This window comes from Tigriopus californicus, chromosome 10 (assembly GCF_007210705.1).
Source record: "Tigriopus californicus strain San Diego chromosome 10, Tcal_SD_v2.1, whole genome shotgun sequence".
Taxonomy (NCBI): domain Eukaryota; kingdom Metazoa; phylum Arthropoda; class Copepoda; order Harpacticoida; family Harpacticidae; genus Tigriopus; species Tigriopus californicus.
In genome coordinates this window covers 12,373,547-12,396,783 of record NC_081449.1, presented here as the reverse complement: position 1 = coordinate 12,396,783, position 23,237 = coordinate 12,373,547, and the positions used below count along the sequence as shown (strand labels likewise).

General features: G+C 44.1%; 1 protein-coding gene and 1 long non-coding RNA gene across 2 annotated transcripts; one reads left to right on the top strand and one right to left on the bottom strand.

The window, feature by feature from the left end:
* Positions 1-686: 686 nt before the first annotated feature.
* LOC131887865 (uncharacterized) lies at positions 687-18,780 on the bottom strand. The gene is made up of 4 exons (XM_059236584.1): positions 14,275-18,780; positions 6,554-6,751; positions 1,710-1,836; positions 687-1,272 (listed from the first exon to the last, which is right to left on the bottom strand). The coding sequence occupies exons 1-4, from the start codon at positions 18,763-18,765 to the stop codon at positions 1,040-1,042; spliced, it is 5,049 nt and encodes a 1,682-aa protein (XP_059092567.1). The 5' UTR covers positions 18,766-18,780; the 3' UTR covers positions 687-1,039.
* LOC131887867 (uncharacterized) lies at positions 4,243-6,725 on the top strand. The gene is made up of 2 exons (XR_009374065.1): positions 4,243-4,862; positions 6,328-6,725. It is a non-coding gene; the product is annotated as an uncharacterized LOC131887867 (long non-coding RNA).
* Positions 18,781-23,237: the final 4,457 nt, after the last annotated feature.

Genomic DNA, 23,237 nt, shown 5'->3' with positions numbered 1-23,237 from the left:
AAAATGACTTTTACATGTATACCATGAAAAGTTCCAGACCCTTTTAATTAAATGAAACTCATATTGAACTATCGTAGCACCATCATACAAAGTTCACGTTAATCTTTAATGCACAGTCGTCTTCTGTCTTTAAAATAGAACTACTTTTTGAATAAGGACAACAGAACACGCACTTGACCTGATTTTTTTAAATTGATAAAGCAGCCACTTGAAAATCTTCATCAGAACAAAGTCATCCGCATCGCTGTTCATACAAAAATCGATGCATCAGTCGGAACAAACTTGTAAAGCATTGCTGATTGAATGTACTTGTGCGTATGACGATCTCATGGTTATGTACGTGTGTGGATCCGTCAGGAAATTCGACCATAACCTTTGTTGTTCAATGCCCCTAAAGCGGTGGGAAAAATTAATGAGTTTGACTTAAAACCATTCCCAACTGACAGATCAAGCCTCGGCTTGGTTTAACTTTGAATCTTCTCAAATTGGTCCATGTCAATCATTTTTCATCTGTACATATTCCCCAATACAGTATATGGGTTTGAAATTGAAATTCAGTCGTCAGAACCTAACTAGTTACGGCATTTAATCAAGCTATTGTGGTGGATCAAGGCGACAGAATATTTGTTTCGAAAAATCAGAGGTTGCGCGAATCCTAAAAAAGACATCTGATGTAGACAAATAGATTGACTTCTCACTTTTATTAGCGTAATAATGGAGTGTTATGCGAAGACATATAAGACACAAATACAGGAATGCCCGCACGAGAGAGTGCCACATACGGGGTCTCAAGTCGAAAAGTGATACTACTTTCTGTTGTTGTTTTTTTTTAATTGTCCTCGCCCTTGAACTATATCGTCAAAATAAAAATTCAATCATCTCGTTAAAGGAATGACGGGACAAAGTTGCAAAAAATCATACAAGATGGACAAGTCGAGGACACGGGAGGAGGAAACGAAGGCGTCATTTGCATGGGGCGGGTCATAGACGGGCGTGGTAGGTATGTAAGTAAGGATAGATGGGATGGACATGGCTGATTTTAGAACAAGATATCCGAGGACGAGGAGCTTCCACTCCAAGAAATGGCATCTTCCGTGGGACGAAGGACCTCTCCGCCCTTCCCATCTGGTTTATCTTGACTCCCATTGGGTTTATTGTTATTGGAGTTGGGGGTGGAGGCCGCCTCAGTGGGGGTTTTGCCTCGGGACACACCCAATTGGAAGGGGGCTTCGTTCATTTGGATCTTGGACGGGGTGTAATTGCCTAGACCTCCTGTAAAAGAAAAATGTGTTATTTGTTGGGAGTTTACAATGTAAGGAGGCACGTGGGACAAATGTGGATGATATTCACTAGGAACTCGGTTTCCATTTCCATAAATAAGTCGAATCTCTCAAGTGCAGTTCACACCAGCTCTCAAGGATTCCTTCAATTGTTTCCGTATCACATGATGAGAAACATCAAGAATTTGTGGAGAAAAAATTCCCGTTGGCTGTAGAACCCCTCAACCATATGTTTACTTCTCAAGATGTATAACTTGCACTGCTTTAGTTTGCCTTGAGCAATGGCGTAATAGCACCAGCTCAAGTATTAGCGGCCCTTCTTAAATTGAGTCTCATTGAGATGAGAGATCCTTGAGTTTGGACAACTCTATCCATCAATTCTCTCTCTTCTGTACTTAGTACTTAGTGTACTCAATACCTAGTACTTACCAAGGGGTCCGCCAATGGAACTGTTTGATTTCAGGGATGACGCCTCCTCCAGGGACAATTGGACAGCGCACTCAAAGGATGGGTATTCGAAAATCTCGGTGAGGCTCTCACTGAACTTGATACTCATCTGAAATGAAGAAAGAATCACAGTCCAATGAGGGAGGGGGAATGAAGTTCGGGAATGAAGTTCGGGAATGAAGTTCGGGAATGAAGTTCGGGTACTCAATGCCAAAAGTAGAAATCTTAATTATCACACACTAGCCGCCCATTTTCGATTCCAAGGGGAACATCGTCTTTTTTTTTCTTGAATAGAGAATGAGTCGTCGATTTGGCACCGGGTTCCTTCTGAATCGCTTGGACTCTCAGGGATAAATGATAACAGAGGCCATATATATTTTATTGGAATCCATGACATGAATCAACATCTGGATTGGGAAGAAAGAGTCCCGTTTTTTTGGCAATTTCCTTCCTTTTGGGGGCTCCAGAATCGATTCCAAGTTCCCGGGGTACGTATGGCTCGATAATTTAGTGCAAAGAAATTGTCTGACATTGTTTCAACCAAGTAATGATGCACTTTCTGACGAAATGAAATGGAGGAGAAACTGATCCGTGTGAATCGGAATCACATGTCCCGATTTGGTGTGAATCGCCAACAACCAGTAAAGCTAGGCGCTAGGACTAGTTGAAAATATCCGATGATTGCTCCTTTTCAATTTCCATGGTATTCACCAAATACTCATCCAACTCTCAGATGGGATTATTTCATTTTGACTCGACTGAAACCGGAGCTTGAATCCGGCAGAAATGTGATCTGAATCACAAGGAATCTCCGTGTCATCTCTTCTAGTTGATATTATGGAAATATATTACAATCTCTTGGCAGTTTCTATTTGCCTGCTAGAACCTCTTAGACGACTCAATATCAATGGCAGCTGTTGGTCAAAAGCCATCAAACGTTGTCATGGAATCCAGAACGAGTCGATTTCTTGGCCAAAGACTCAGAGCGAGAATAACAATGAAACGGGAGAGAGAAAGAGAAGAGGCATGCAGGATTAACTGTACATGGTGTGGCATGTCTCTCAGATAGGGATCGAGTAGTAGAAGTAGTTTGGTAGTGATGGTGGTAGTGCACAGACGAGAATTAGTACTGTTCACCTCCAATGTTCCTCCTCTCTTCACTCATTTCAAGAGTGATATGCTTGAGATGGTACCGTAATTAGACCATGGCAAAAGTAAGCTTAATCACCAGTCAATGATTGGAATTCAACATTGATAAATGAACATTTGATATTATATTGGACGTGGCATCATTCCTTGATCCCATGAAAATCGCCATTTGTCGGTTTCCTGTCTAGATGACGAGTTTGTTCATCATCATGGCGAACTGATCTAGTTCATTCAAAGTGGTTTTCAGACAAAGAGATACATTCTCCCTTCATACTGGCCATGTTGAAGGAAGGAAGAGCAAAAAGTGCACAAATACAGTAATAACTCTTATGTTGGACCGGAAATGGAGCTGGAAAAAACTTCAGCAATTTTTAAACTAATCGAGACAATCGTGATCATTAATGAGAATGGATGGAGTAGGAAATGTCGCCCACGCACATTGGTAAATTCAATATGTGATCTTCTCAAATGACACGGAAAGGTGAACTTGAGACGCCCGGCCACGCCTCATTGAGGTTTAGGCTTCAGCACATACGTATATGTAGGTGGGACTTGACATTTCAGGGAGAATTCAACACTACCTATCGTATCTGCTTGTGCAACAAGTGACACTCATTGGTTATTGATGACCACTATCGTTACTAACGAGTGACTGAACTCGTCGTTGACAAAGACTTGTTGTGCATTCACTTAATAGCGTAAGATGTTATTGCCGAACAGAGCTTCTCAACCGAATAAAAGGCGAACCAGATCCGAATCTCCGTGAAAATGCCAACGAGTCGTTACTCTCAAGTTCAAATACGACTCATCTAAGAGGTGGGAACCTACATGTGTTGAACGTCATTCATTTCCTATTTGCCAAGTCAAAAAAGGGTTCGAAAACACCCATCTGTCTTCTCGAGTCGTCATGGGTTTGACAGTGTCGCACAGTGGTAGAAAATGTCTTTTCACATTCATCAGTCACTTTCAAAGGTAAACAATCGCTTGATGAACGAACCGTTTGGGAGGATGCCTTGGAAACGAATCAAAGGCTCAAAAGACGTTATTTAACTTGAAGATTCAGTAAACACTTTCAAGACTGTTATAACTTTCATTGCTATGACCCAATGGATCAAAACTTCAAGTGCTATTTGTGAGGACCGATACTGACTTTGAGAACGAAAATCGCGGTGAGGTGGAAGTGTTTATTTTGTTTGAATTTCCCATCTAGTATAATGCATGTTTTCAATGCCAAGCAAATGGACGTTGTGTGACTTTGGCGGTCCGCAAATTTCCACTAATTTGGCAATAAGGCATTTTTACGCCCTCCTCGCAATTTGCATCTCGTTCTCGGAAATTGAAAAGCAAATAAAAGGCAACCCAGGGAACGAACCAATTATTGGTCATTCTCATTCTCTCAAATTTGGTCAGAGTGGGAAAAAAGGTCGAGTCTTCATGACCAAAGTAAAAAAAAAGGGTTGGAGTCTCTTTTTTCTCCTTCCTCGAGTTTCTGGAATGACCAGTAACATTCAGGGTGTCATTTTCCCCAGGCACAGAAAGCAAGTCAGAACAAGTCTGAGCTAGCGAGAGAGAGAGAGAAAGTGATACTTGCTGCCACTTTCCAGCTCGAATAAGATGTTGAGTGTCATCTTCTCACTTTGCAACTCCTCCATCCACCACAAAGCATCATCCTCAGGACTCACACTCTTGTACGGGCTCTGTCTATGCCTGTCTATCGGCAAGTGGTCTTCACTCGATACCCTGGACGAAACTCGTTTGAATGGAAAGAAGGATGGAATAGCCAACGAACCAGGGGTGGGTGCATCCTCAACAATAAGACGAGTGAGTGGATGATGGCACATCTGTTGCGGTGAAAGTTCCTGTCCTACTGTTGGAAGCCCGCTAATCTGGCATCAAATTGAATCGAAACTATTCGGTGATGTGTGATCGTCCTTCGAGATTCGAAGGAAGACACCGCATAATCATCTATTACTTGGAACTCTCAAGGTGAGAATCGTTGGGACACATTGGGAAAGAAAGGTCAAAAAATCAAATATATATCAGAGTCTGTCAATTAGCCACTCGTTTAGGTCCAGATTTACTGTTAACATTTCACGCTCAGTCGGACAAAATAGTCTTGGGAAAGGTTCGTGACTCTACAGACTTCACAATTGGGCGTAAGAATGGATGCTGTTCGTCGATTTTCATGTTTCTCACAATCTTCGTCGGGAGAGTTTGATTTTGAAAGATCAATGTTTCGTTTTCGAGCAATGCCAAGTACGAGAATGGGCCGGCTGCCTTCTTATCTCTTTATTAGTAGCATTTACAAGTGTGTCGACTACGTACGTCACTTGAATGGAAGAAGTTGACCTTCTGCCGAACTCACAATTCCACCAAGGCCAAACTGATAAATAATATCTCCACTGAAATGCTGCTGGCATCTGGATGTCTTTTCTACTCGTTCTGATTTAGCCCGGAACATCTGATTTATCTTTCTCACCATCCATACATGTACAGAGAGACGCTAGGCTCGGCTGGGCATTGCTCGCACATTAATCATGCAAAGTATTTCCACACTGACACACTATCCCAAATCAAGTTTGGGATTTACAACTCAAATCTTGAGCTAGATTCTATGCTAATTGGCGCCTTCTTCTCCACTCACCGTGATGGTTGGTTCCATGGCAAGTCGTCAAACTATCAAGCGAGCGTGGACTTTCTCCTCGAGAATATCGAGCCCATCGTTTTTTATTTTAGCATGCTCAGCAGATCAACAGAAGATCTACAGGTAGAAGTAGAGGGGAAGCCATCTTACTATACGGTAGATATCTGGAGGCTCTAAGTCGATGAAATTGACTGATTCAGCGGGCAACAGCGCTAACAAACTCACTCATATCACTCATGCATCTGATACTAGGATTCAATTCCGAGCTCTGTCTCGCTCAATTGGGCCCAGAAATGCCCATGCTATCTCATCTTAATGGGACTTCCATTCGAGCTTTGGAGGTCAAGATAGCGATAAATCACCGCGGTTCTTCAGACCATGATTCTCCATCCACAAAGCGAATACTTCATCCGGCCATATTCCCCATCTTCGTTCATCCTTTTAATAGGATCACGATCAGTGCATCACCACCACTATCAACAACAACAACAGCAGTTAGTAATTGCAGATTTGTCTAGAGTCATTAGCACGTACTCGAGAGGCAATTTTCCCCCTTGGATTGAATTTTCTCACCACCAACAAGGTCCGGAGGTACATGAGCGGTAGTACTGAACTAAACATGATACATAGATGGATTTGGAAGCACCGCATCGGCGAATCCTAGTGGTGCCAGTGGTAGTGGTGGTGGTAGTTGTGGATGCTGGATGTACGTAGAATCGCTTTGAGGCGGGAGAAAATGCTCTTCCCAAGTGATTTTGGCGACGAAGATGGGATTTAGGTCAGAAACGGTGGACTTTCTCTTTCCAGGGAAGAGATTTAAAAGTCAAGGCGATTTTCTTGGAGGAAGCACCTCCAGACTAAAGCGAGGATCGCGGACGACTTTGTTCTTTGAAATGGCTTCTCACCAGCGACTTTAGATCCTCTTTGTGGGGTTTATCTGCGCTTTGATCTCCCAACTTCCAACCCTTTTCCAAGCTAACTGTTTATCGCAGCCAATCAGTTCATCCCATGCGCTCTTGCCATAATATCTTACCTTCATGGGTCTGGATTTGGATCGGATGGAGGATTTTTCTGTCTTGACATTGGCTCCCAAGACAATGAAATTGCATGGGGACACTGGACGATGGACATCGATCTCGGAGTCGTCCGAGTCGCTATCAATATCACAGTCTGTTGACTCGGTTCCGTGATTCCCACTATACGGGTCGTTTATCAAAATGATCCCAGAGTCCTGAAATACAATTGCAACAAACGTGTCATTTTTTTTTTTATATTACTTCTCGAGAGAATATAGTTCGTAGTAGAACTACACTAAATATCAATGTTCTTTGATTTGATTGCAACACAAGTAGCTTCTTGAAATATGAGATGATGAAAGCTTCATTCGTTTCGTGTGGCCGAAAACCACTTCCTCAAAAAAAAGAAGGCTCGAACTCACGGGCCATCAAGGCTGATGGGAAGTGCATTTCGTAACCCCCCCCCCGTTGATGCCTGAGACATAACACATAATTTTCAGTTCATGAATGAACATTGAACGTTCACACTCTCCTAAAACTGGTGAACTCCCCTCTAACCAACTTCCCCTGATAGGATCAAATGATGATTCCAATCGACCGACGAGGCTGCCATGCGATAATTGGGTGCGTGGGCCGTTTGATGTGTTTATGAAGTACATACAGTATAAGGCCAATGCTAAGCCTAGGTCCAAGGGGTGGATGTATGTGTGTCATTGGAAGTCCAGAAATTATTCAGAGCGAGTAATCGCATTTGTCTTGCTTCTGCAAGTTCCTTCTCACTACATGCCGACTTGAATTAAGAACTCTGGAATCATTCACAGTGAAGAGAGAAGGGCGTTTTTTGTAGCAGTGCATGGTCAAAGGAATCCTGTTTCTAGTTGGCAACTGGCCTAATTTGGAGTCAAAAAAATAGGTGAACAAAGAGCTCCCCTTCAACTAGTACGTACACCTCCTCAACCCTATTCAGTACTGTTCCAAGGTATGCATACATTTACACAAGGGAGTAGCCCAGATACCAATGCCACGATCAAACTGTGTATCTTTCGTGTGTTGAAAGAGGTGCAAGCAAGTCCTGAGAAGCTCCACCAAAACAGAGTGGAATGACTTCGAAGAAACTGACCTTGAGCCCAAAATTGGAGTAGAAGCTCTCCTTCCGAAGCCAAAAGGGGACTGGCTGAATAGAACTTTGTAGATACCTGCCCTTTGTTTCCTCCAATCAAAAAGCTTGTGGTGGATAGGAGAACTGAGAAAGAATGTTTGCATTATTCTCCGCCTGTCCTGAGAATAAATAGACTGGCGGCAAATGACGCGAGAGTCGTTCAAATCACCCTGAGGACAGCCAAGGAAGGACCCCCAAGGCTCTGATCGTGAGTCTCACTTCTATATACGTTTCACAACTTTACAACTTCTTGTCTCTGGCAAGACAAATGCAATTTGTCTACAGGGTAGAGACACACGAGACTCTTCGAATCGATGCATCTTGATCCCGCAAGACGACCTTCCCCGTGTGTTCATGTGTATTACGAAGCACGGTACACAAGTACGTACGTCTTTTGAGCTAGCTCAGGGTATTGATAAAGACCGTGATGATGATGATGCACTTGAGGGGCGTTGTGATCTCCGAGTGGACATTCGAAGCTAACGGGACGAAAGGCAAAGCAATAATCCGTCAAAATAATGATGCTCGTTCAGTCTCGGTTGCCCATGAAAATGAATCCCGTCATTGAGCTATCATTACAACCAAAGTTTGTGAACAAATCCCTTTATCTCAATGGAGGAACGAATGGCGAAGGAGACATTTCCATTAAACAATCAAGAGATAAAAAAGTGACGTTTCAGACGAAATTTTTTGACGTGTCCGTGGTTCACCGTGAACTTCTCGGCGATGGAATAATAAAACACAATTAGAAAGATCTCCTCCCATTTAACCTTGAACGGGATTTCGTGCGGTGGTATTGATGGTGGGGACAGATAGGGTATAAATGCACTAGGATAATTATCAAGAGGGTTTTCCGAACCTCAATTGTGGGCGCGAAGTAGATTCTTGTCGAAATCGTCTTTCGAAATCGTGTTCACAATCAAAGATGATGGTTCAAAGGCTTGGGTTTTACAACATTTGTTTGAGACTGGGAGGAGAAGGAAGTGTCGATCGGATTTTTGAATAATTACTTTTCTAAACGCCCTTTTCACATTTCGCTATGCTATGAAATACCGGATGCCTCAAATACCATTATCAGCATATATCTCCTTCCACCCAATTCTGGATATGCAAGACATATTTTAAAAAAAGGGTGCTCAAAATCTGATACCACTGAGTGAGATTTCCGAACAATCCGTATCAAGCATTTAGCGTCCGTTTTCCATCTACATTATAAAAAGAAGGAGGCACCGTGAGATTCCCATTCCATTCTACGTACTAGATTCACAGATAAGACGGACATGGAACAAAAGGAAGACACGTTCTTGTGGGACGGGCCCAAAGAGCCTATTTATGGGATTAGGACAGGGCGGGGAGACACGCATCTCCATATTTTATTGTTATGTTTTGTAGAGTTAAACACCCTCTCGTGTGGGCTTGGAATCTGTGTTCTTGCACTAAGTGCGTGCCTTCGTTCGTTCGTTCGTTCGTTCGTTCGTTCATTCATTCAAGGGGAGAGAAGTGTCGCAATTTCAATGGCGAATTTCAATCCCTGTGCCTTCGTCATCGTAATAACCATTATCAGGTGAGAGATACGCCGTGATACGTGCAAGTTCACAAGATTGAGGGAAGATCATCATCATCATTATCATCATAATAATAATAATGAAAGTCGAGCAGATGGTTTTTGGCCACAAAAATATAGATCGTGATGGTTTTTGTCTTGAGAGATGAGGGTGAATAACATCCTTGAGAGGACATTTTTCTGACTCGTGCTCCTGCGAGTGTGGTCTACAATCCTTCCTTCATTCTCTATGACAAATGTCATGCTTCAACGGCATTGAAAAGGTGAATGAAGGAATTGAAAATCGTTTTGATGGAAATTCAATTTTTGTTTTTCCAGGCCCACACAAGGATGAATTTGACGTGCCGTACGTTCAAGTTGCAAGGTCTGCAATTTGTTTCCTACAGAAAAAATAATTCATCATGGCATCAATTTTTATGCCCTTTTTTTCAATCAACGTCTCACTGCAGAGTGAGATGAAGTAATCTCGGGTTTCATCGTCGAAGGCCAAGGCGGAAAAACAACGCACATTATTTGAATAACAAAGCACAATGAATCCGAAGAGGTCAAGCTTCAGACACCTCAAAATTAGGATGGGAAAAAGGTATTCAGATCAAACGAACCCTATTACATGCTAGCGAACTGTGATGCAATCATCCGAGTTCACTTCTTCTTCGAATGTGGACAAAGATCGAAGAGGATATGATGACGCAATAAGGGCTTTGAAGGGCTACCTCAGGAATTTGCTATTTGCATGCCTTTCTTCTCTCCGCTCTCCATGGCTCGATTCCAAACAAAACTCAAAAGGTTCGATACTCGATGCTTGATTGCGACACAAAGAAAATCGACTACCCACTGAGGTATACATAGTAGGGGCATAGAAGAGTGAGGCTTGAACGAAATGTAATCGACATAAGCTTTCAAGATTCAATTGCTCTGAGCATTCAACTAAAATCATGAGCAAGCGAAAATGGTCGGTGAGTGCAGCTAAATATGATGAGTGCCGAATGATCGGAATTCAGAACAATTAGGAGTTAAGCCAGAGTTATTCATGAGTCTGAGTATTATCGAAATTTTGTTCATGCCGAACAGCGAAAATATGCTTATCAAGCAATCGCCTTTGAATCTAGATGTGGGATGTGTCGTGGACTATTCGGGATCAGGTGAAATCGTAACGCTTTCAAAATCCGGATCTCTCGGTATATCTGCAGGTTTTGTGCTTCGTCTATTTGTTTGAAGCCATGGGGATTCAGGTCAGAGTTCAAATCTTTCACTTCGTTTGGGTGGGGAAACCACTCTTGCTCATCTGAAGCCCGGTGAACTTTGGAAATGGAGCTGATATTAGCGAAACGGAATAAACACACCTCGACGAATGGCAGGAACATTGCCTCATGACAAAGGATGGCCAATTCATTAGCCATTTTCCCGGAACGACTCTCAAATCCAAAGTCAGGAAACATTCGCGGAGAACACAAAGGCCTAAGGGGAAACGGGAAATTGACTTCTTCCCATATTCAACCAACCAATCGTTCCCCCCTGCGATATTTTTCCCCTTGTACTTGACAGGTCAATTTCCAAACGTGACTCGAGATAAATGGATCAGAGAGGGATGCCCTGCTCCTCATGCTCCTCAGTCACAAAGTTTTCCCTCTGAATCGACTCGACGAGCATTTCCATCCTGCCTCTTCCAGATTTGGTCAAATATTACGTTTCAAGTTGGGCATGAAAGACGAGGGAGGTTGGCAGGTGTCATTTTTGCCACTCTGAAGAAGCCTGATAGCTGGACGAGATTCTGAAGCAAATTTGGAACGTCGACGACGTGACTGGGGATAGGTCAGTTCGTGAATGAGAGATGATTTTTCGAAGCCCGCTGCGTGAGGAGAACTTCCTTGACAAGGAACTTTCAGTTAGGATCATCCATGGGGCCAACCAGAACGCAATTATTTTCTACATCAGGGTGGTGATGATGATGACAAGTGGTTCGGTTCTTCGCTTGGTATTTGGTCATCATTTTCACCTCCCTTTGAAGACGTTCATCCAGGAAAGAACACCACTTTCCTTCGTCTTGCAATGGTGAAAGACTTTGAATGATCATGATGACATTGCTCGCCAGCTATTCGTGCATTGGGACAGGATTCCTAAGCTTCCATCTCTGACTAACTCAACCCTTGGCAAAACTCCTTCCGTGGAACCACCACAGAAACTACTGGCCCTGGGCAGATCTGCTATAATACATGGACAATGGGAGCACGTGCTTTTTCCGGGCCATAAATCACAATTTGACGGATTGTCCCAGAAAAAAAACCGTGTTTAATGGAACGAACCAAAGATCCGCCATGGAGCTGTTTCCAAGAGGCATAGTTTCTCGAAATGAGTCCCAACTCGCATCGATCAATATCAAAATCTGCCACTTCCCAACCCTGTCAAAGGTCCATGTCAGGTTTGATTCGAGTGTCTGGGCTCAAAACCAACCGTTCGGGAAGCATTTGTTCGCATAATCGAGAACAACGATTGTGATCATGAGAACCGTCCTTGCCTTGAGAACCTGAAAACGCATCTTCCTGTCACAAGAGCGTCCTCCTCGTCGGAGTGTCATGTAGTCATGGCAAATATATGTTTGATCAATCCATCTCAGGCTATTATTTCCGGCAAAGGTTTTGTTCAGATCAGTTGACAAAACTCATTCAAGCACAGCGGGCCCAAGTCATCACTGAGTGAGGCCTTCTCAGATGATATTCACGTACTGCGCACTCACGCATTCAGGACATCAACCTGCCATGTTTGGAGCATGAATGGGTCTTCTTTACCACTCAACATGTTTGTACTGCATAGGTTATGTAGTGTCGTGTATGTGTAGATGCAGTAGATTTGGCTGCATATAAAGAGACAACGTTGGTGTGTGTGTGTGTGTATATGTATGTGGACTTGTATTCAGGCCCAGCGATTTCGAGCGTGCAACATGCATTTAACTCTCTCATACACAAAACACATTGAAGACACGATTTTTTTTCAGCATTCAGATCGGAATCAAATGGGTTGAATGGTTGAACAAGAGGAAGATTTCTCTCTGTGGCCAAAGAAGACTTCTTGGTGATATTTGAAGCAACCTTTCGCTCAACAACGTACGTAGTTTAGGGTGTGAAGGCATGGCATTTACAAAAAAAACACCAACAAGACAAACAAAACAAAGCAGATCACCTTAAAGGCGTCACACTGCGTGTTGCATGAAGTGTACTTTCTTTTCAAATAGGCCCTTTTTAGTGCAGGAGAAGTTGGCTTTTTTCATCGAGTTGGAAACTGGAGAGTAACAGATGTTCGAATAATGATGATATGTAAAGGAATTTCTTCCAGGGTCTCTCTCTCTCTCTTTAAAAGGATTTTCTAAAGGCAGCCAAAAAGTGACTAACATAATGCGTCCAAAATCACAAAACACAATGTGTCTGGATGGATGTGTGTACGTATCGTATGTGGAGACCTTCCCAAGTCTGTAAAGAGGATTTCATTGAACTATGAACTCGAACCACACCCTGCACACGTAACAACCATGACTCTCACTGAATATAGCAACCGCTTGTGCTTGGACGATGACAATGAAATCTGATTCAATTTGCCTCTATACAGTCGAACCTCTTTTTCTAAACAGACCTCTCTCTGTCTCTCTCTCTCCCTCTTCACCTGCAATACCCTGGCTTTGATTTCTCCTTTGAGTGGTTCCCTCACCAACTTGTATCCCTGCACAGTACATGGCTTAAAACAATCTGCGTACGTAGGCCTCAAGCACATTCTATCTTCCCAGGAACTAAAACGCATGTCAGTGCTACTCATGAGCATCTTACACCCACATTACCACTCGAACACCGACTCAAGACAGTTTTGGTATATTCCCAGGCCAAATGACACGCCCAACTCCAAACGTTTGCGCTAAGAGCCAATCGACAAAATCCGTCCTTCCAGACCAGAGTGTACATTTGCCCACACTCTAAGAGCTTCGGTACTTCATTCCATTAAGAGAGTGGTGTCTGAATTCAATGAAATATGGCTCCTTTGCCTGTCCATCAACCTCGCGGGTTGCATTTAGACAGAATCCAAAACAAAATCAAAAATAAATCGACCGGTCTACTTGGCTCCATGAATGTCGATTTCCAACCGATGACTCTGGTTACATTTTCTGCACGGCAAATTTAGGTCAATTTAATTGTATGCCACCGCGAACCCGAAGCCTTCGTTGAAGCAATGCTGATCCCGAGACGTGATCATGTGCATCCAGGGTTGAAAATAGTGATCCTAATATGACTGGCTATTACCAGAATTGACTTCTTTTTTGGCCCTACGAAACCGCCATTCAAGTCTAATGGGCTTGACATATTTTCGATGAGCGAAACAGAAAGGTTTTTTTTAAGTCAGTTGATCCTTCAATGATGTGTATGGTGGTAGGTCCCGGAGACCTTGGCAATTGATTTCTAGTCTGAATGTTGCCAAGCCCTTTTTTCTTTCCTTGTCGGCCATTCACATTTGTGGAGAAAAATCATACCGAAAATAGTGGATTTCAAGGGCTTGGCAGGATTCGAAACGAGACTGAATAAAAAATGGTATTGGCATGTAGGATCGCTTTGTCATCGAGCATATGTATGTGTAAGGCGGTGGGCGAGCAGCCAATAATCACCGTCCTTACAACGTTCAGTTCAGCATTGTCTTCTAATTGAAGGTCTTTGAGAGGGACGAGAAAAACCTTGAATCGGAAGCCAATCACATGGCTCTACGGGTTTTTGAAGAAAAATCAGAGCGAAACCCGCTCGTCTTCAGCTTCCTTCTTTCCCTTTTCTTATCAGGTCTGAACAGAGAGAAATCAATGACATACGGAATGCTTCACAATTCCTGGAGCAACGATTACATTACATGTACGCAGAATATAGACACTTGGAGCAAACACTATCGGTTCGAATGACTCAAACACTTTTCTCCTCTCGAGCTATTACGCGAAACTGCCTAAACACAAAGTCAACCGAGATAAAAGGTAAAGGCATAAATAATCTTACCTTGGTTAATTGTTGATTTCTTTTCTTAGAGTTCTTCTTCCTGCGGTTGGAAATGTCACGGCCGTCATTATCGATGTGGGTCACATCCTTCTCCGTGTGGACAAAGTTGAACACAATCGTGTTCTTTTGCTCATTGCGCTTCTTCCAATCGTCACGATAGTTATTGTTTCTACCCACTTGGCTGGCAATAAGCGGGGCTGCGGGTGATGATGGCTTTTCGGCCAAGTCGGCCTTCATAGGCCCCGTTTGAGCCTTTTTGCCGCCACCGCTGCTCTCTGACTTGGCGATAACCTCTTCATTGACTGCGGCCGGTTTAGCCAGAGCGAGGGAGTCGCCCGTGGAAGGGGTTTTCTTTTGAGTATCAGTGTCTTCTACTTGGGATTTTTTGATCCAGGAAGGCTTGACCACACTGGGCGGAGGTCCGTTCGAGGTCAAGAGGTGACTGCTATTCCGCTGGTTCTTATCGGCCACACTATTCCACGATTTCTTGGGTAAAATGGGCGCCCGCAGTTCGTCCTTGGGAATCAGAATGATCTCCTTCTCCTGGAAGGATGGGACGGCTGATGGTTGAATCAAAGCCTCTTTGTTCCGTTCGAGTTTATTGTTAATCAACGGTCCTCTGGGGTCGGCCTGACCCAGGGATCTTGTCATGGGTCGGATCACTCCCACCTGCTTCATGGCATTGTTCTCTTTGTCATAAGGCAAATACGTGGGGGGCGTGGTCCGCGATGTTGGACTTGCCATTGCCATTCCCGTTGGCTTGCTGAAGTTGAAGCTGACGGAGCTTCCGCCCTCACGGATCTTGGTGATGGAGTCATTTGAAATCCGTTTGATACCCTCTTCTTCGTCCATGGGAGCAACTTCGACCTCGACAACCTTGTCGTCCTGGTCCTTCAGCTGGGCGTTCGAGGTTCCTGGTGAATATACCTCTTTGTTAGCTGATGATTCAGACACTTGTTTAACAATGCCAGAAGTTGGTGTTGTCACTGAAGCGCTGGTGGGGCCATTGGACGATCCACCACCAGTGATAGTCGAATTATTTTGGTCATGCTTTGGTGGTTCGCTCTGGTTCTGAATTGCTCCAGTGATATTTGTCATCTTGGAGCCACTCACTGGACGTAAGGGTGGTATGGCGAATGTGTTGTTGTTGTTGTTGTTGCTGCTGCTGGTACTATTACCACTACCGCTAATCGGAGCCACGGATGATGACGATAAAGCCTGATGTTGAGGGGGCACCACTTTAGCCGACGGCGTTTTGAAGGACTTGGCCGGAGTTGGAGCATGACCTCCACTCATGAACGGTTTAGCCGTGGGCGATGGACAGGGAGAGGAAGCCAAATGGATCGGCTTGTTGGGTAAACTGGGTTTACTTTGATTGGAGAGTGCCCCCGCGGGACGGGGCCCACCAACAGGATTTCTGGTCACGGGACTCTGCGGAGTCCGAACTGGGGAACCCCCTCGAGGGGAGTCTATTGTCCTGACCGGCGATCCGGAAATCCGTGTGGAGTATTGGGAGTGCTGGATATTGTCATCCGAGCGCTTTCGAGTCAAAGGACTGTGAATGTTTGAATCTTGGCTACTGGGAGAGAGACCCCTGTCAGATGAGCGTGATCGAGAATGGTACAGGCTCGAGGTAGAACGGGACTTGATTCGGCTTCCACCGTAGAAGAATGGCCCCGGTTTACGCCCACCTGGGCCACCCGAACGCGACTCAAATATCTTCCGAGTCTCTTTCACGGTATCTGGAGCAGGCAATTCCTTTTCTTCCACCCCGAAGAGCAGGCTCGAAGACCTTCGCTTGAAAAGCGGTCTTCTCGGTAAGGCATTAACACTGGATTCGCCTGAACGGACGATTGATTCTCTCGTGATTGGCTTGCCTTTTCGGTCGTACACACGAACAGCATCATTGGCCAGACTGTTCACCACAGTTTCCAGAGTCGCTTTCTCCGCTTTCGGAGGAAGTGGGGGTGGGATTGGACCTCCAGCGTCCACTGCTTTCCGCTCCAACGAGGATCGGGACCCGGGTTCACTCACATTCAAGACCTCCACTGATTGGACTCTCTTCATGGAGTCGTTTTTCTTCAAGGGCCGACCACTGTTGGCATGAAAACGATTGTTAGTGACAGGAGGTCCTCGTTTGGTGAACATTCCACGGGATCCACCCTCAACGGGTGCCGAGTGTCTCTGATAATGCGGGGAGACCCTTCGTTGCTGACTGTTGGCTGGTGTTTTTCGAAGTTCGACCTGCTCGTCGGTTTTATCCTTATCAAGGAAGTTCTCTAACGAAGCTGTTCGACGAAGAGTGGCGACTCCTCGAGTCGAGGTGCTCCTCAAAGCCACACTCAAATACCGGGTCTTGAGTCGATTCACAAAGCCTGGGCCATAATGAATTTCTTCAGACGAGTCCGACTCTCCGCCTGATCCAAACGTACCATCACTGTCCAAGGATGAAGGCGTGGCATACATCGGAGGGACAGCCACTATCTTGTTCGAATTGGCATTCTTGTTGCTCCGGTAAATTCTAGCCAACGAGGCACGTCCAATATTGTCAAACTGACTGTGATCCAAGTCATCTTCGTTCATGGCAATGTTTTCATCCATCATAGTTGTTCCTTGTGGCTCAGATTGACTCAGGAAGCGCTCCACAGCTCGAAATTCGTTTTCAACCACCCAATCGTCACTGGACTCTGAAGGGGAAACGGGATACCTCTGGATGGGGATTTCCTCCAACACTTCTGGGCACGAGAAGGTCACGGAGCGACGATGTAGCTTCTCCTCACCATTTCTTGCACTTGGCGATGTGGCTGGAGGGGAAGTATTGTCGACTTCCAAGTCAAGATGCGAATTTTGCTTCCTTGGCAAACCAGAAGCAAGTTGTTTCGGAATGGGTCGAAGCTTGGCAGCTTCCAAAACCACCTTCTGGTCCTGGTTTCGGTTTGCTCTCAAGCCAGAACGGCTAAAAACCTCTTTCACTTGAATCTCGTGGTTATTTTCACTTAAGAGATTGGCGGCAAAGAGCCGTTTCTTGGCTTCATCTATCACGGACGATGAAGAGGACGAGGAGGAAGAAGGAGCAGAAGAGCCAGCACAATGGGAAGCTGCTACTACTGATGCTGTTGATGTTGGTGATGAAGAACACTCGTTGGATGAAGATGTGAAACTCTTTCGTTGATCATCTCCGCACTTCAAATCATACCCAAAGACTCGTTTGGTCTCAGTGATACGCGAACTTTTACACTGATCACTGATGAAGTCGCTCTGGGGCAGGAGAACTGTCTTCTGATTGCATGACTCAGTCCAGCTCGTCTCTTTGATCTGGCCCGTTCCGCAGGGGCCACTAAGCTTCTTTCCTGGGTGAGGACGAGGATGGTGATAATTACTATGATGATGTTGTTGTCCTTCTTTATCAGCACCCACTTGTGGCTTAACGAATCGAGATAACGCCGAGGAGAAGGCGACCTCGGCGATGCGATCAGGTCCCTTAGAACTATCCTCGTCCCAATCGAAACTGTCCCACTCCACACTACGATCCTCCTTGTACTGACGAACTCCAGGGGAGAGATCCCACTTTTCCTCCTCACGTCGAACTAGCTGGTCCTCCTGCCGCAAGTGATGGTGGTGGTGCAGGAGATTGAAGGGATGAGGATGGTGATCAGTTGGGCTGGACGACACCACCACAACCGCCGTCTGTTGTGCTTCTTCCACCACCTCAATCTCTCTCGGGGTCTCCATTATCTCTTCCTCACCCTCCACCTCGACGTGCGCGGTGTTGCTCGTCTTGCGTGTCGTGCTCGCCATACTCGCCTTGCTCCCGCTCCCGTCCTGACATACCTTCATCGCGACGGCCGGCCTTTTGCCACCCTCGTTGTCGAGAGGGCGCTGCTGGCGCAGTCCCTCGACCACAACCGCTGGCCTCCACAGGTCGTCGTCGCTCCGTGTCGACCGCCGGGTAACCTCACCATCTGACGGAGGCAAACGTCGTTTAGGACATTGCTTATTATTATTATTAACGGCTTCTTCCTTTCGAGGAGGCAGAGCGGGAGGTAAGTCCAGCTGGTGGAGGCCGCTCTCATCCAGCGAGCAACGGTGTTTGACGTCGACCCAGTGGCTGTTGTTGTTCATGCCAGGAAAGGAGGGGCCGGAGCTGGATCTGATGCCCGGCGATCGCTTGGGAAGGGGTGGGGGAGTGGATGGAGGAGAAATATTGTCCACTAGATGGCCTAGCTTAGATGGAGGTTGAAGATTCGCCGAGATTGGAGCTCCACTGCCATCTCCTAGGGAGCGACTTCTTCGCGCCAGACGGGCTAGTTCGTTCACGGGTTTCCGGAGGACCTCTTGGGATCGAGGCTCTCGGTGGACCTCGAGTTTCTTGCAGACGAACGAAAGATTGGGCTCGATTGTCCGAGACAGGGCGCTTTTACGGAGAAGAAGCTCTTGCTTCCAAGGAGGCATCAGATTCGGTGTGGATATTTGATCGGGCAATACAGTCATTCTGAGGTGTGGGACAGGATTGAGCTAGAAACGGAGTTGGGATGAGACACTTGTGAGATTGACTTATCTGGAGATAGGGTAAACGCTCGTGGGGAATCGAAAATACCTGGAATTGAATGGGAACAATTCTTTAGACGACGATCATAGCTAGGGATCATTGATCATGGATCATTTCGAGGTTGAACTAACTGTCGGGATCCTTAGACTTGTTCACGAGAAGGCATGACTCTATCTTTGGCGTTCATACACAGTTTGTGTCAATCCAATTATCTACTCGCTAAACACTCGAGGGTTTGCATGAAGAATCAGTTAAAATTCAGTATCCATAAGGAAAAAGATAAAGCGTACATTAACCTGTACCTGTAGTGCGAAAAAAGATGTAAAGCAATTTCTAGATCAACCCAAAAGCCCCTGTTAATTTGTCAACATGATGTGATATTTCGTAGTGATTTAGATATTTTCGTTAGTAATATGATTTGCAACATCTTTTTTTTAGAGTAGATATCTTTGTAAACATTATATTGGTCATTCGTTTATCTCCCGGAGTTCATTCCCCGAAGAATGCCTTCAATTTGAAAAGAAGAAAAAAAATGTAAAACGAGGGCGGAATGTAATTTTTGGTAGGTACCAAACCTCGAAAAAATCTTTAGCGGTTGTCAAATAGTTGTTCCCATATTTCCAAAATAGAAGACTTCAGACTTCAAAATTCCTCGATAACATCAGAGTGTAAATGCTAGTCAGCCCAAGATTAAGTTTAACGTTTGAAATGCCTCAGACTTAATATTTATATGTCGAGTTGCGAACTTTAAGTGTCAATAAGATAAGAAATAATTAAAGAATTTCATAGAAATCAGATAAGAGCTTATCATTCCATGCTTTGCAGTCTTGTATTGTTTAGAGATATTGGTGTCATAAATTTATTCTATTATACTCGTTTCCTTCGATTCATAACCTCTATATCCTTTATTTCTGTTTTAAAATGAAATGCAGAATGGGCCCCAAAATCATCATAAGGAGGGGACAACCCCTAGTGCTGGGATGAGTCCTGACTCGAGCCCGAGTACGCTCGAGTTTTTCACTCGATTGTGGAGAAATTTTCCGGACTCGTCAAGTAAAAAAAATATTCATCTTTCCATATAATTTCGCAAGATTCTGGCTAGAGATGATTCAAGTAAAAGACTCGAGTCCTCTGCCGGACTCAAGTCTTTTGCCGGACCCGAGCTTTTTGCGAGGCTCAAGTCCGGCAAAAAGTCAATAAATCAAAGGACTCGTACGAGACTAAGAGACTTGTGCCCGGCTTATTCCTCCAAAGTCGATTAAAACACTCGGACTTGAGTCCAAACTCGCTCCACCCAGTGGTGCCAGAGGTTTTGGTAGTGAAGGCACCGAAAATAATTGAAACCGCCAAACTATTCCGCCAAAATTTGGGCATTTTCTACTTTCCCGTCTTTCTACCGTCCCGCTGTCTTTCAAATTTAGATTTGCTCTAGTACCCTATAATTAACCTGGATTCGTAAGAGCTTGGACATACTCGAGAAAACGTACGTTTAGCTTCTACGGACAGGNAATTTCGCAAGACTTTTGGCTTGAGATGATTCTAGAAAAAGACTTTTGCCGGACCCGAGCTTTTTGTGAGACTCAAGTCCGGCAAAAGGTCAATAAATCAAAGGACTCGTACGAGACTAAGAGACTTGTGCCCGGCTTATTCCTCCAAAGTCGATAAAAACACTCGGACTTGAGTCCAAACTCGCTCCAGCCAGTGGTGCCAGAGGTTTTGGTAGTGAAGTAGTGAACCGCCAAACTATTCCGCCAAAATTTGGGCATTTTCTACTTTCCCGTCAATCTGGGACAAATATCCTACCATTTCGACAAAGTTTTCCCTGTATGTGACATTTTTTTCCATTTATAAAACGTTCTGGATGGGAAATATGTGCCTCTAAAACAATGATGCTTCATGACATTCTCCAGAATTTGCAGAACTTTGTCTCAAAAGTGATAAAACTGTTCTCGAGAATTTGAGAATTGTACCACTCTCTGCAATTTTTTAACTTATTAACATTTTTTTACGCTGTCTTTCAAATTTAGATTTGCTCTAGTACCCTATAATTAACCTCGATTCGTAAGAGCTTGGACATACTCGAGAAAACGTACGTTTAGCTTCTACGGACAGGGCATGACCCTAAAATCTGGATCGGGACAAAGGTCATGAATGTCTTTCGCAGTTTTCTGAATACTGTCCAGTCTCAACTTCTCTTATCTCTCCCGAAACGAGAGCTCTCCCATACCAACGTTAAGATGTGTAAGAAAGAGTAGAGGCATGAAAGAAAAAAACACGAATGATGAGGTAAAATTAGAGACTAAAGTAAAATGAAAGAAAGAGAAAAGGAGAACAAACACCCAGCCGCCAAGCAGTATTATCCCAAGCATTGGAAATGGGCACACACGTACAGTTCAAGATACATAGAGCTCTAGGCATAGGTAACTGACAATTCAGCCAGGAATGATTGAAAGGGCATTGAATAGTAGAAATAGTCCGATTCTGTTCTCTTGGTTCGAACTACCTTCTTCAAGGACAAGACGCTTTGAGCCATACGAGTTCTCAGTGGAAGAGAGTTCCACTGATCCACAGTTCGCACGAAAAAGGAATTCGACCGGGAAGAAGATATTGCGAAAGGTTTACGAACCTCTCGCTCCACAACGCATTTGGTGATCCCTTCCGACACGTCACTGACCATTCGGATCACGTCCTCCGTCGAACAGACGTTCCTGACAACCATGCTTGCTTTAGGTACTTTGTAAAAGTTGACCAGGTCGTTATCAATCCTCCTTTGTTCCAGTGAAGGCAGATCCCACTGTCACTATCTTATTCCATCAGCATTCGTAGTAAAACATCTTTGGACCTGTTCGACATATGCAAAGCTGTTGAACTAATTGGAGACCAAATGGTCAAAGCATATTCATGATATGTCTGACTTGTACGGAGTTAGTGAGGATCATAGTACTATCTTTGAACCTGCACATCCGATAGATAGATCCAACCACACGTTTGAAAACCTTCAACTGAATAGGGTCATTGAACTTTCCATTATTTTGGAGGACTACACCTACATCCTTCATGGACGAGACCTGCTCAATATCTTTACCTCCAATATGAACGAGTGAAGCGGTCAATGGGGTCAACCCAAAGGTCATTGAGCGGCAATTCATTCAGTTCAAGGCCATACTATTAGCAACCCAAGAGTAGATGCGATGCGTACAAGAAAACAGGAGCAAGAACCAGTGAACATCTCATCATGAACTGAGATGTCCCACCAACAGGGGCAGGAGAACTAGAAAGCCTCAAGTCCCTGGTGGCCTCTAAAGCATCTTGATCTGTGACTACAAGATCATGTAATAGGCAATTTGACTAACCTCGTCAGCCTTAAAAGACTCGTTAAACTTGAGTAACTCTACAAAATGTTTAATCAGCACTTAACTTTTTTCATTAACTCGAATTCAATATCTCCCGGATTGCAGCCACTTCAGAAATTCATTTACATGGCAATTACACGATCTAAAGCGAAAAATGATGATAACAATAAAGAGAAATCGAGCCAAATGACAACAACTTTAAATGTTGAAGGTACACATGTTTCTGACTTCATTCGACATTATGCGCAAGGGCTGAGCAAATGGTGCATCGCACTATCTCTACAATCATTTCCTCGAGATCTTTTATTATCATTCACACCTTTTAACCAACATGTGTCTTATGACGTCAGCACGTATTTTGGAAGGGCATTTGCTTAGGGACTAGTTATTCTTTTTAAAGGATTTAGTTACAGTTAGTTATCCAGGAAAATAGTTGCCCAAACTAATATTGCATTTAAAATATGCAGCGTCTTTGCACAATATCTAGGGCCGGCCAAAACTTGCATCCCGCATATTGTGCAAATTTTGAAGAAAAAAAACTGCCACATCCGAAATATTTCTGCAAATTTATTGCATCTGCAAACGTTGCAAGTTTAATAGCAATATTTGACATTTTTCTGCAATTTCTTGTGCATTTTGAGCCATTTCAGCAAAAAATAGTAATACTTGTGAAAACTTTTCAAGAATCCTGGTCAACTTTAGAGAGAGAAATGTGAAATTTCATTGCATGATTTTTTTAGTCAAATGCCTTTGACATAAGTACTTTTCGTTATTCCCTATGTATTCCATTCATCATAAATAGTTCTTTTTATCTGAATTCAATGTGATGGGGTTTTCACACAATGATTTATTTTGGGATTATAAAAATGTTGGACTTGGTTGTCTGGTGCTCAAATCTGGTATCTTCTCAAATCAAGTCAAAAACAACATGATTTCACACATGCACACAAAAGGCGGGAACTTACAGAACAAATCAACTGAGTATCAAATCAACCTCATACTAGAAGATCAATTTTAACATTTAAGGAACCTAAAGAGAAGCAAGTACTTCATTGTTTTGA

What these genes read in the sequence shown, in the direction of transcription:
- LOC131887865 (XM_059236584.1), bottom strand. Translation starts at nt 18,765, where the DNA reads ATGACTGTATTGCCCGATCAAATATCCACACCGAATCTGATGCCTCCT. An exon ending in GAAATCAACAATTAACCAAG is followed by an intron (nt 6,752 to 14,274) that starts GTAAGATTATTT and finishes ATTGTATTTCAG; the next exon opens with GACTCTGGGATCATTTTGAT. An exon ending in CCAAATCCAGACCCATGAAG is followed by an intron (nt 1,837 to 6,553) that starts GTAAGATATTAT and finishes TCTTCATTTCAG; the next exon opens with ATGAGTATCAAGTTCAGTGA.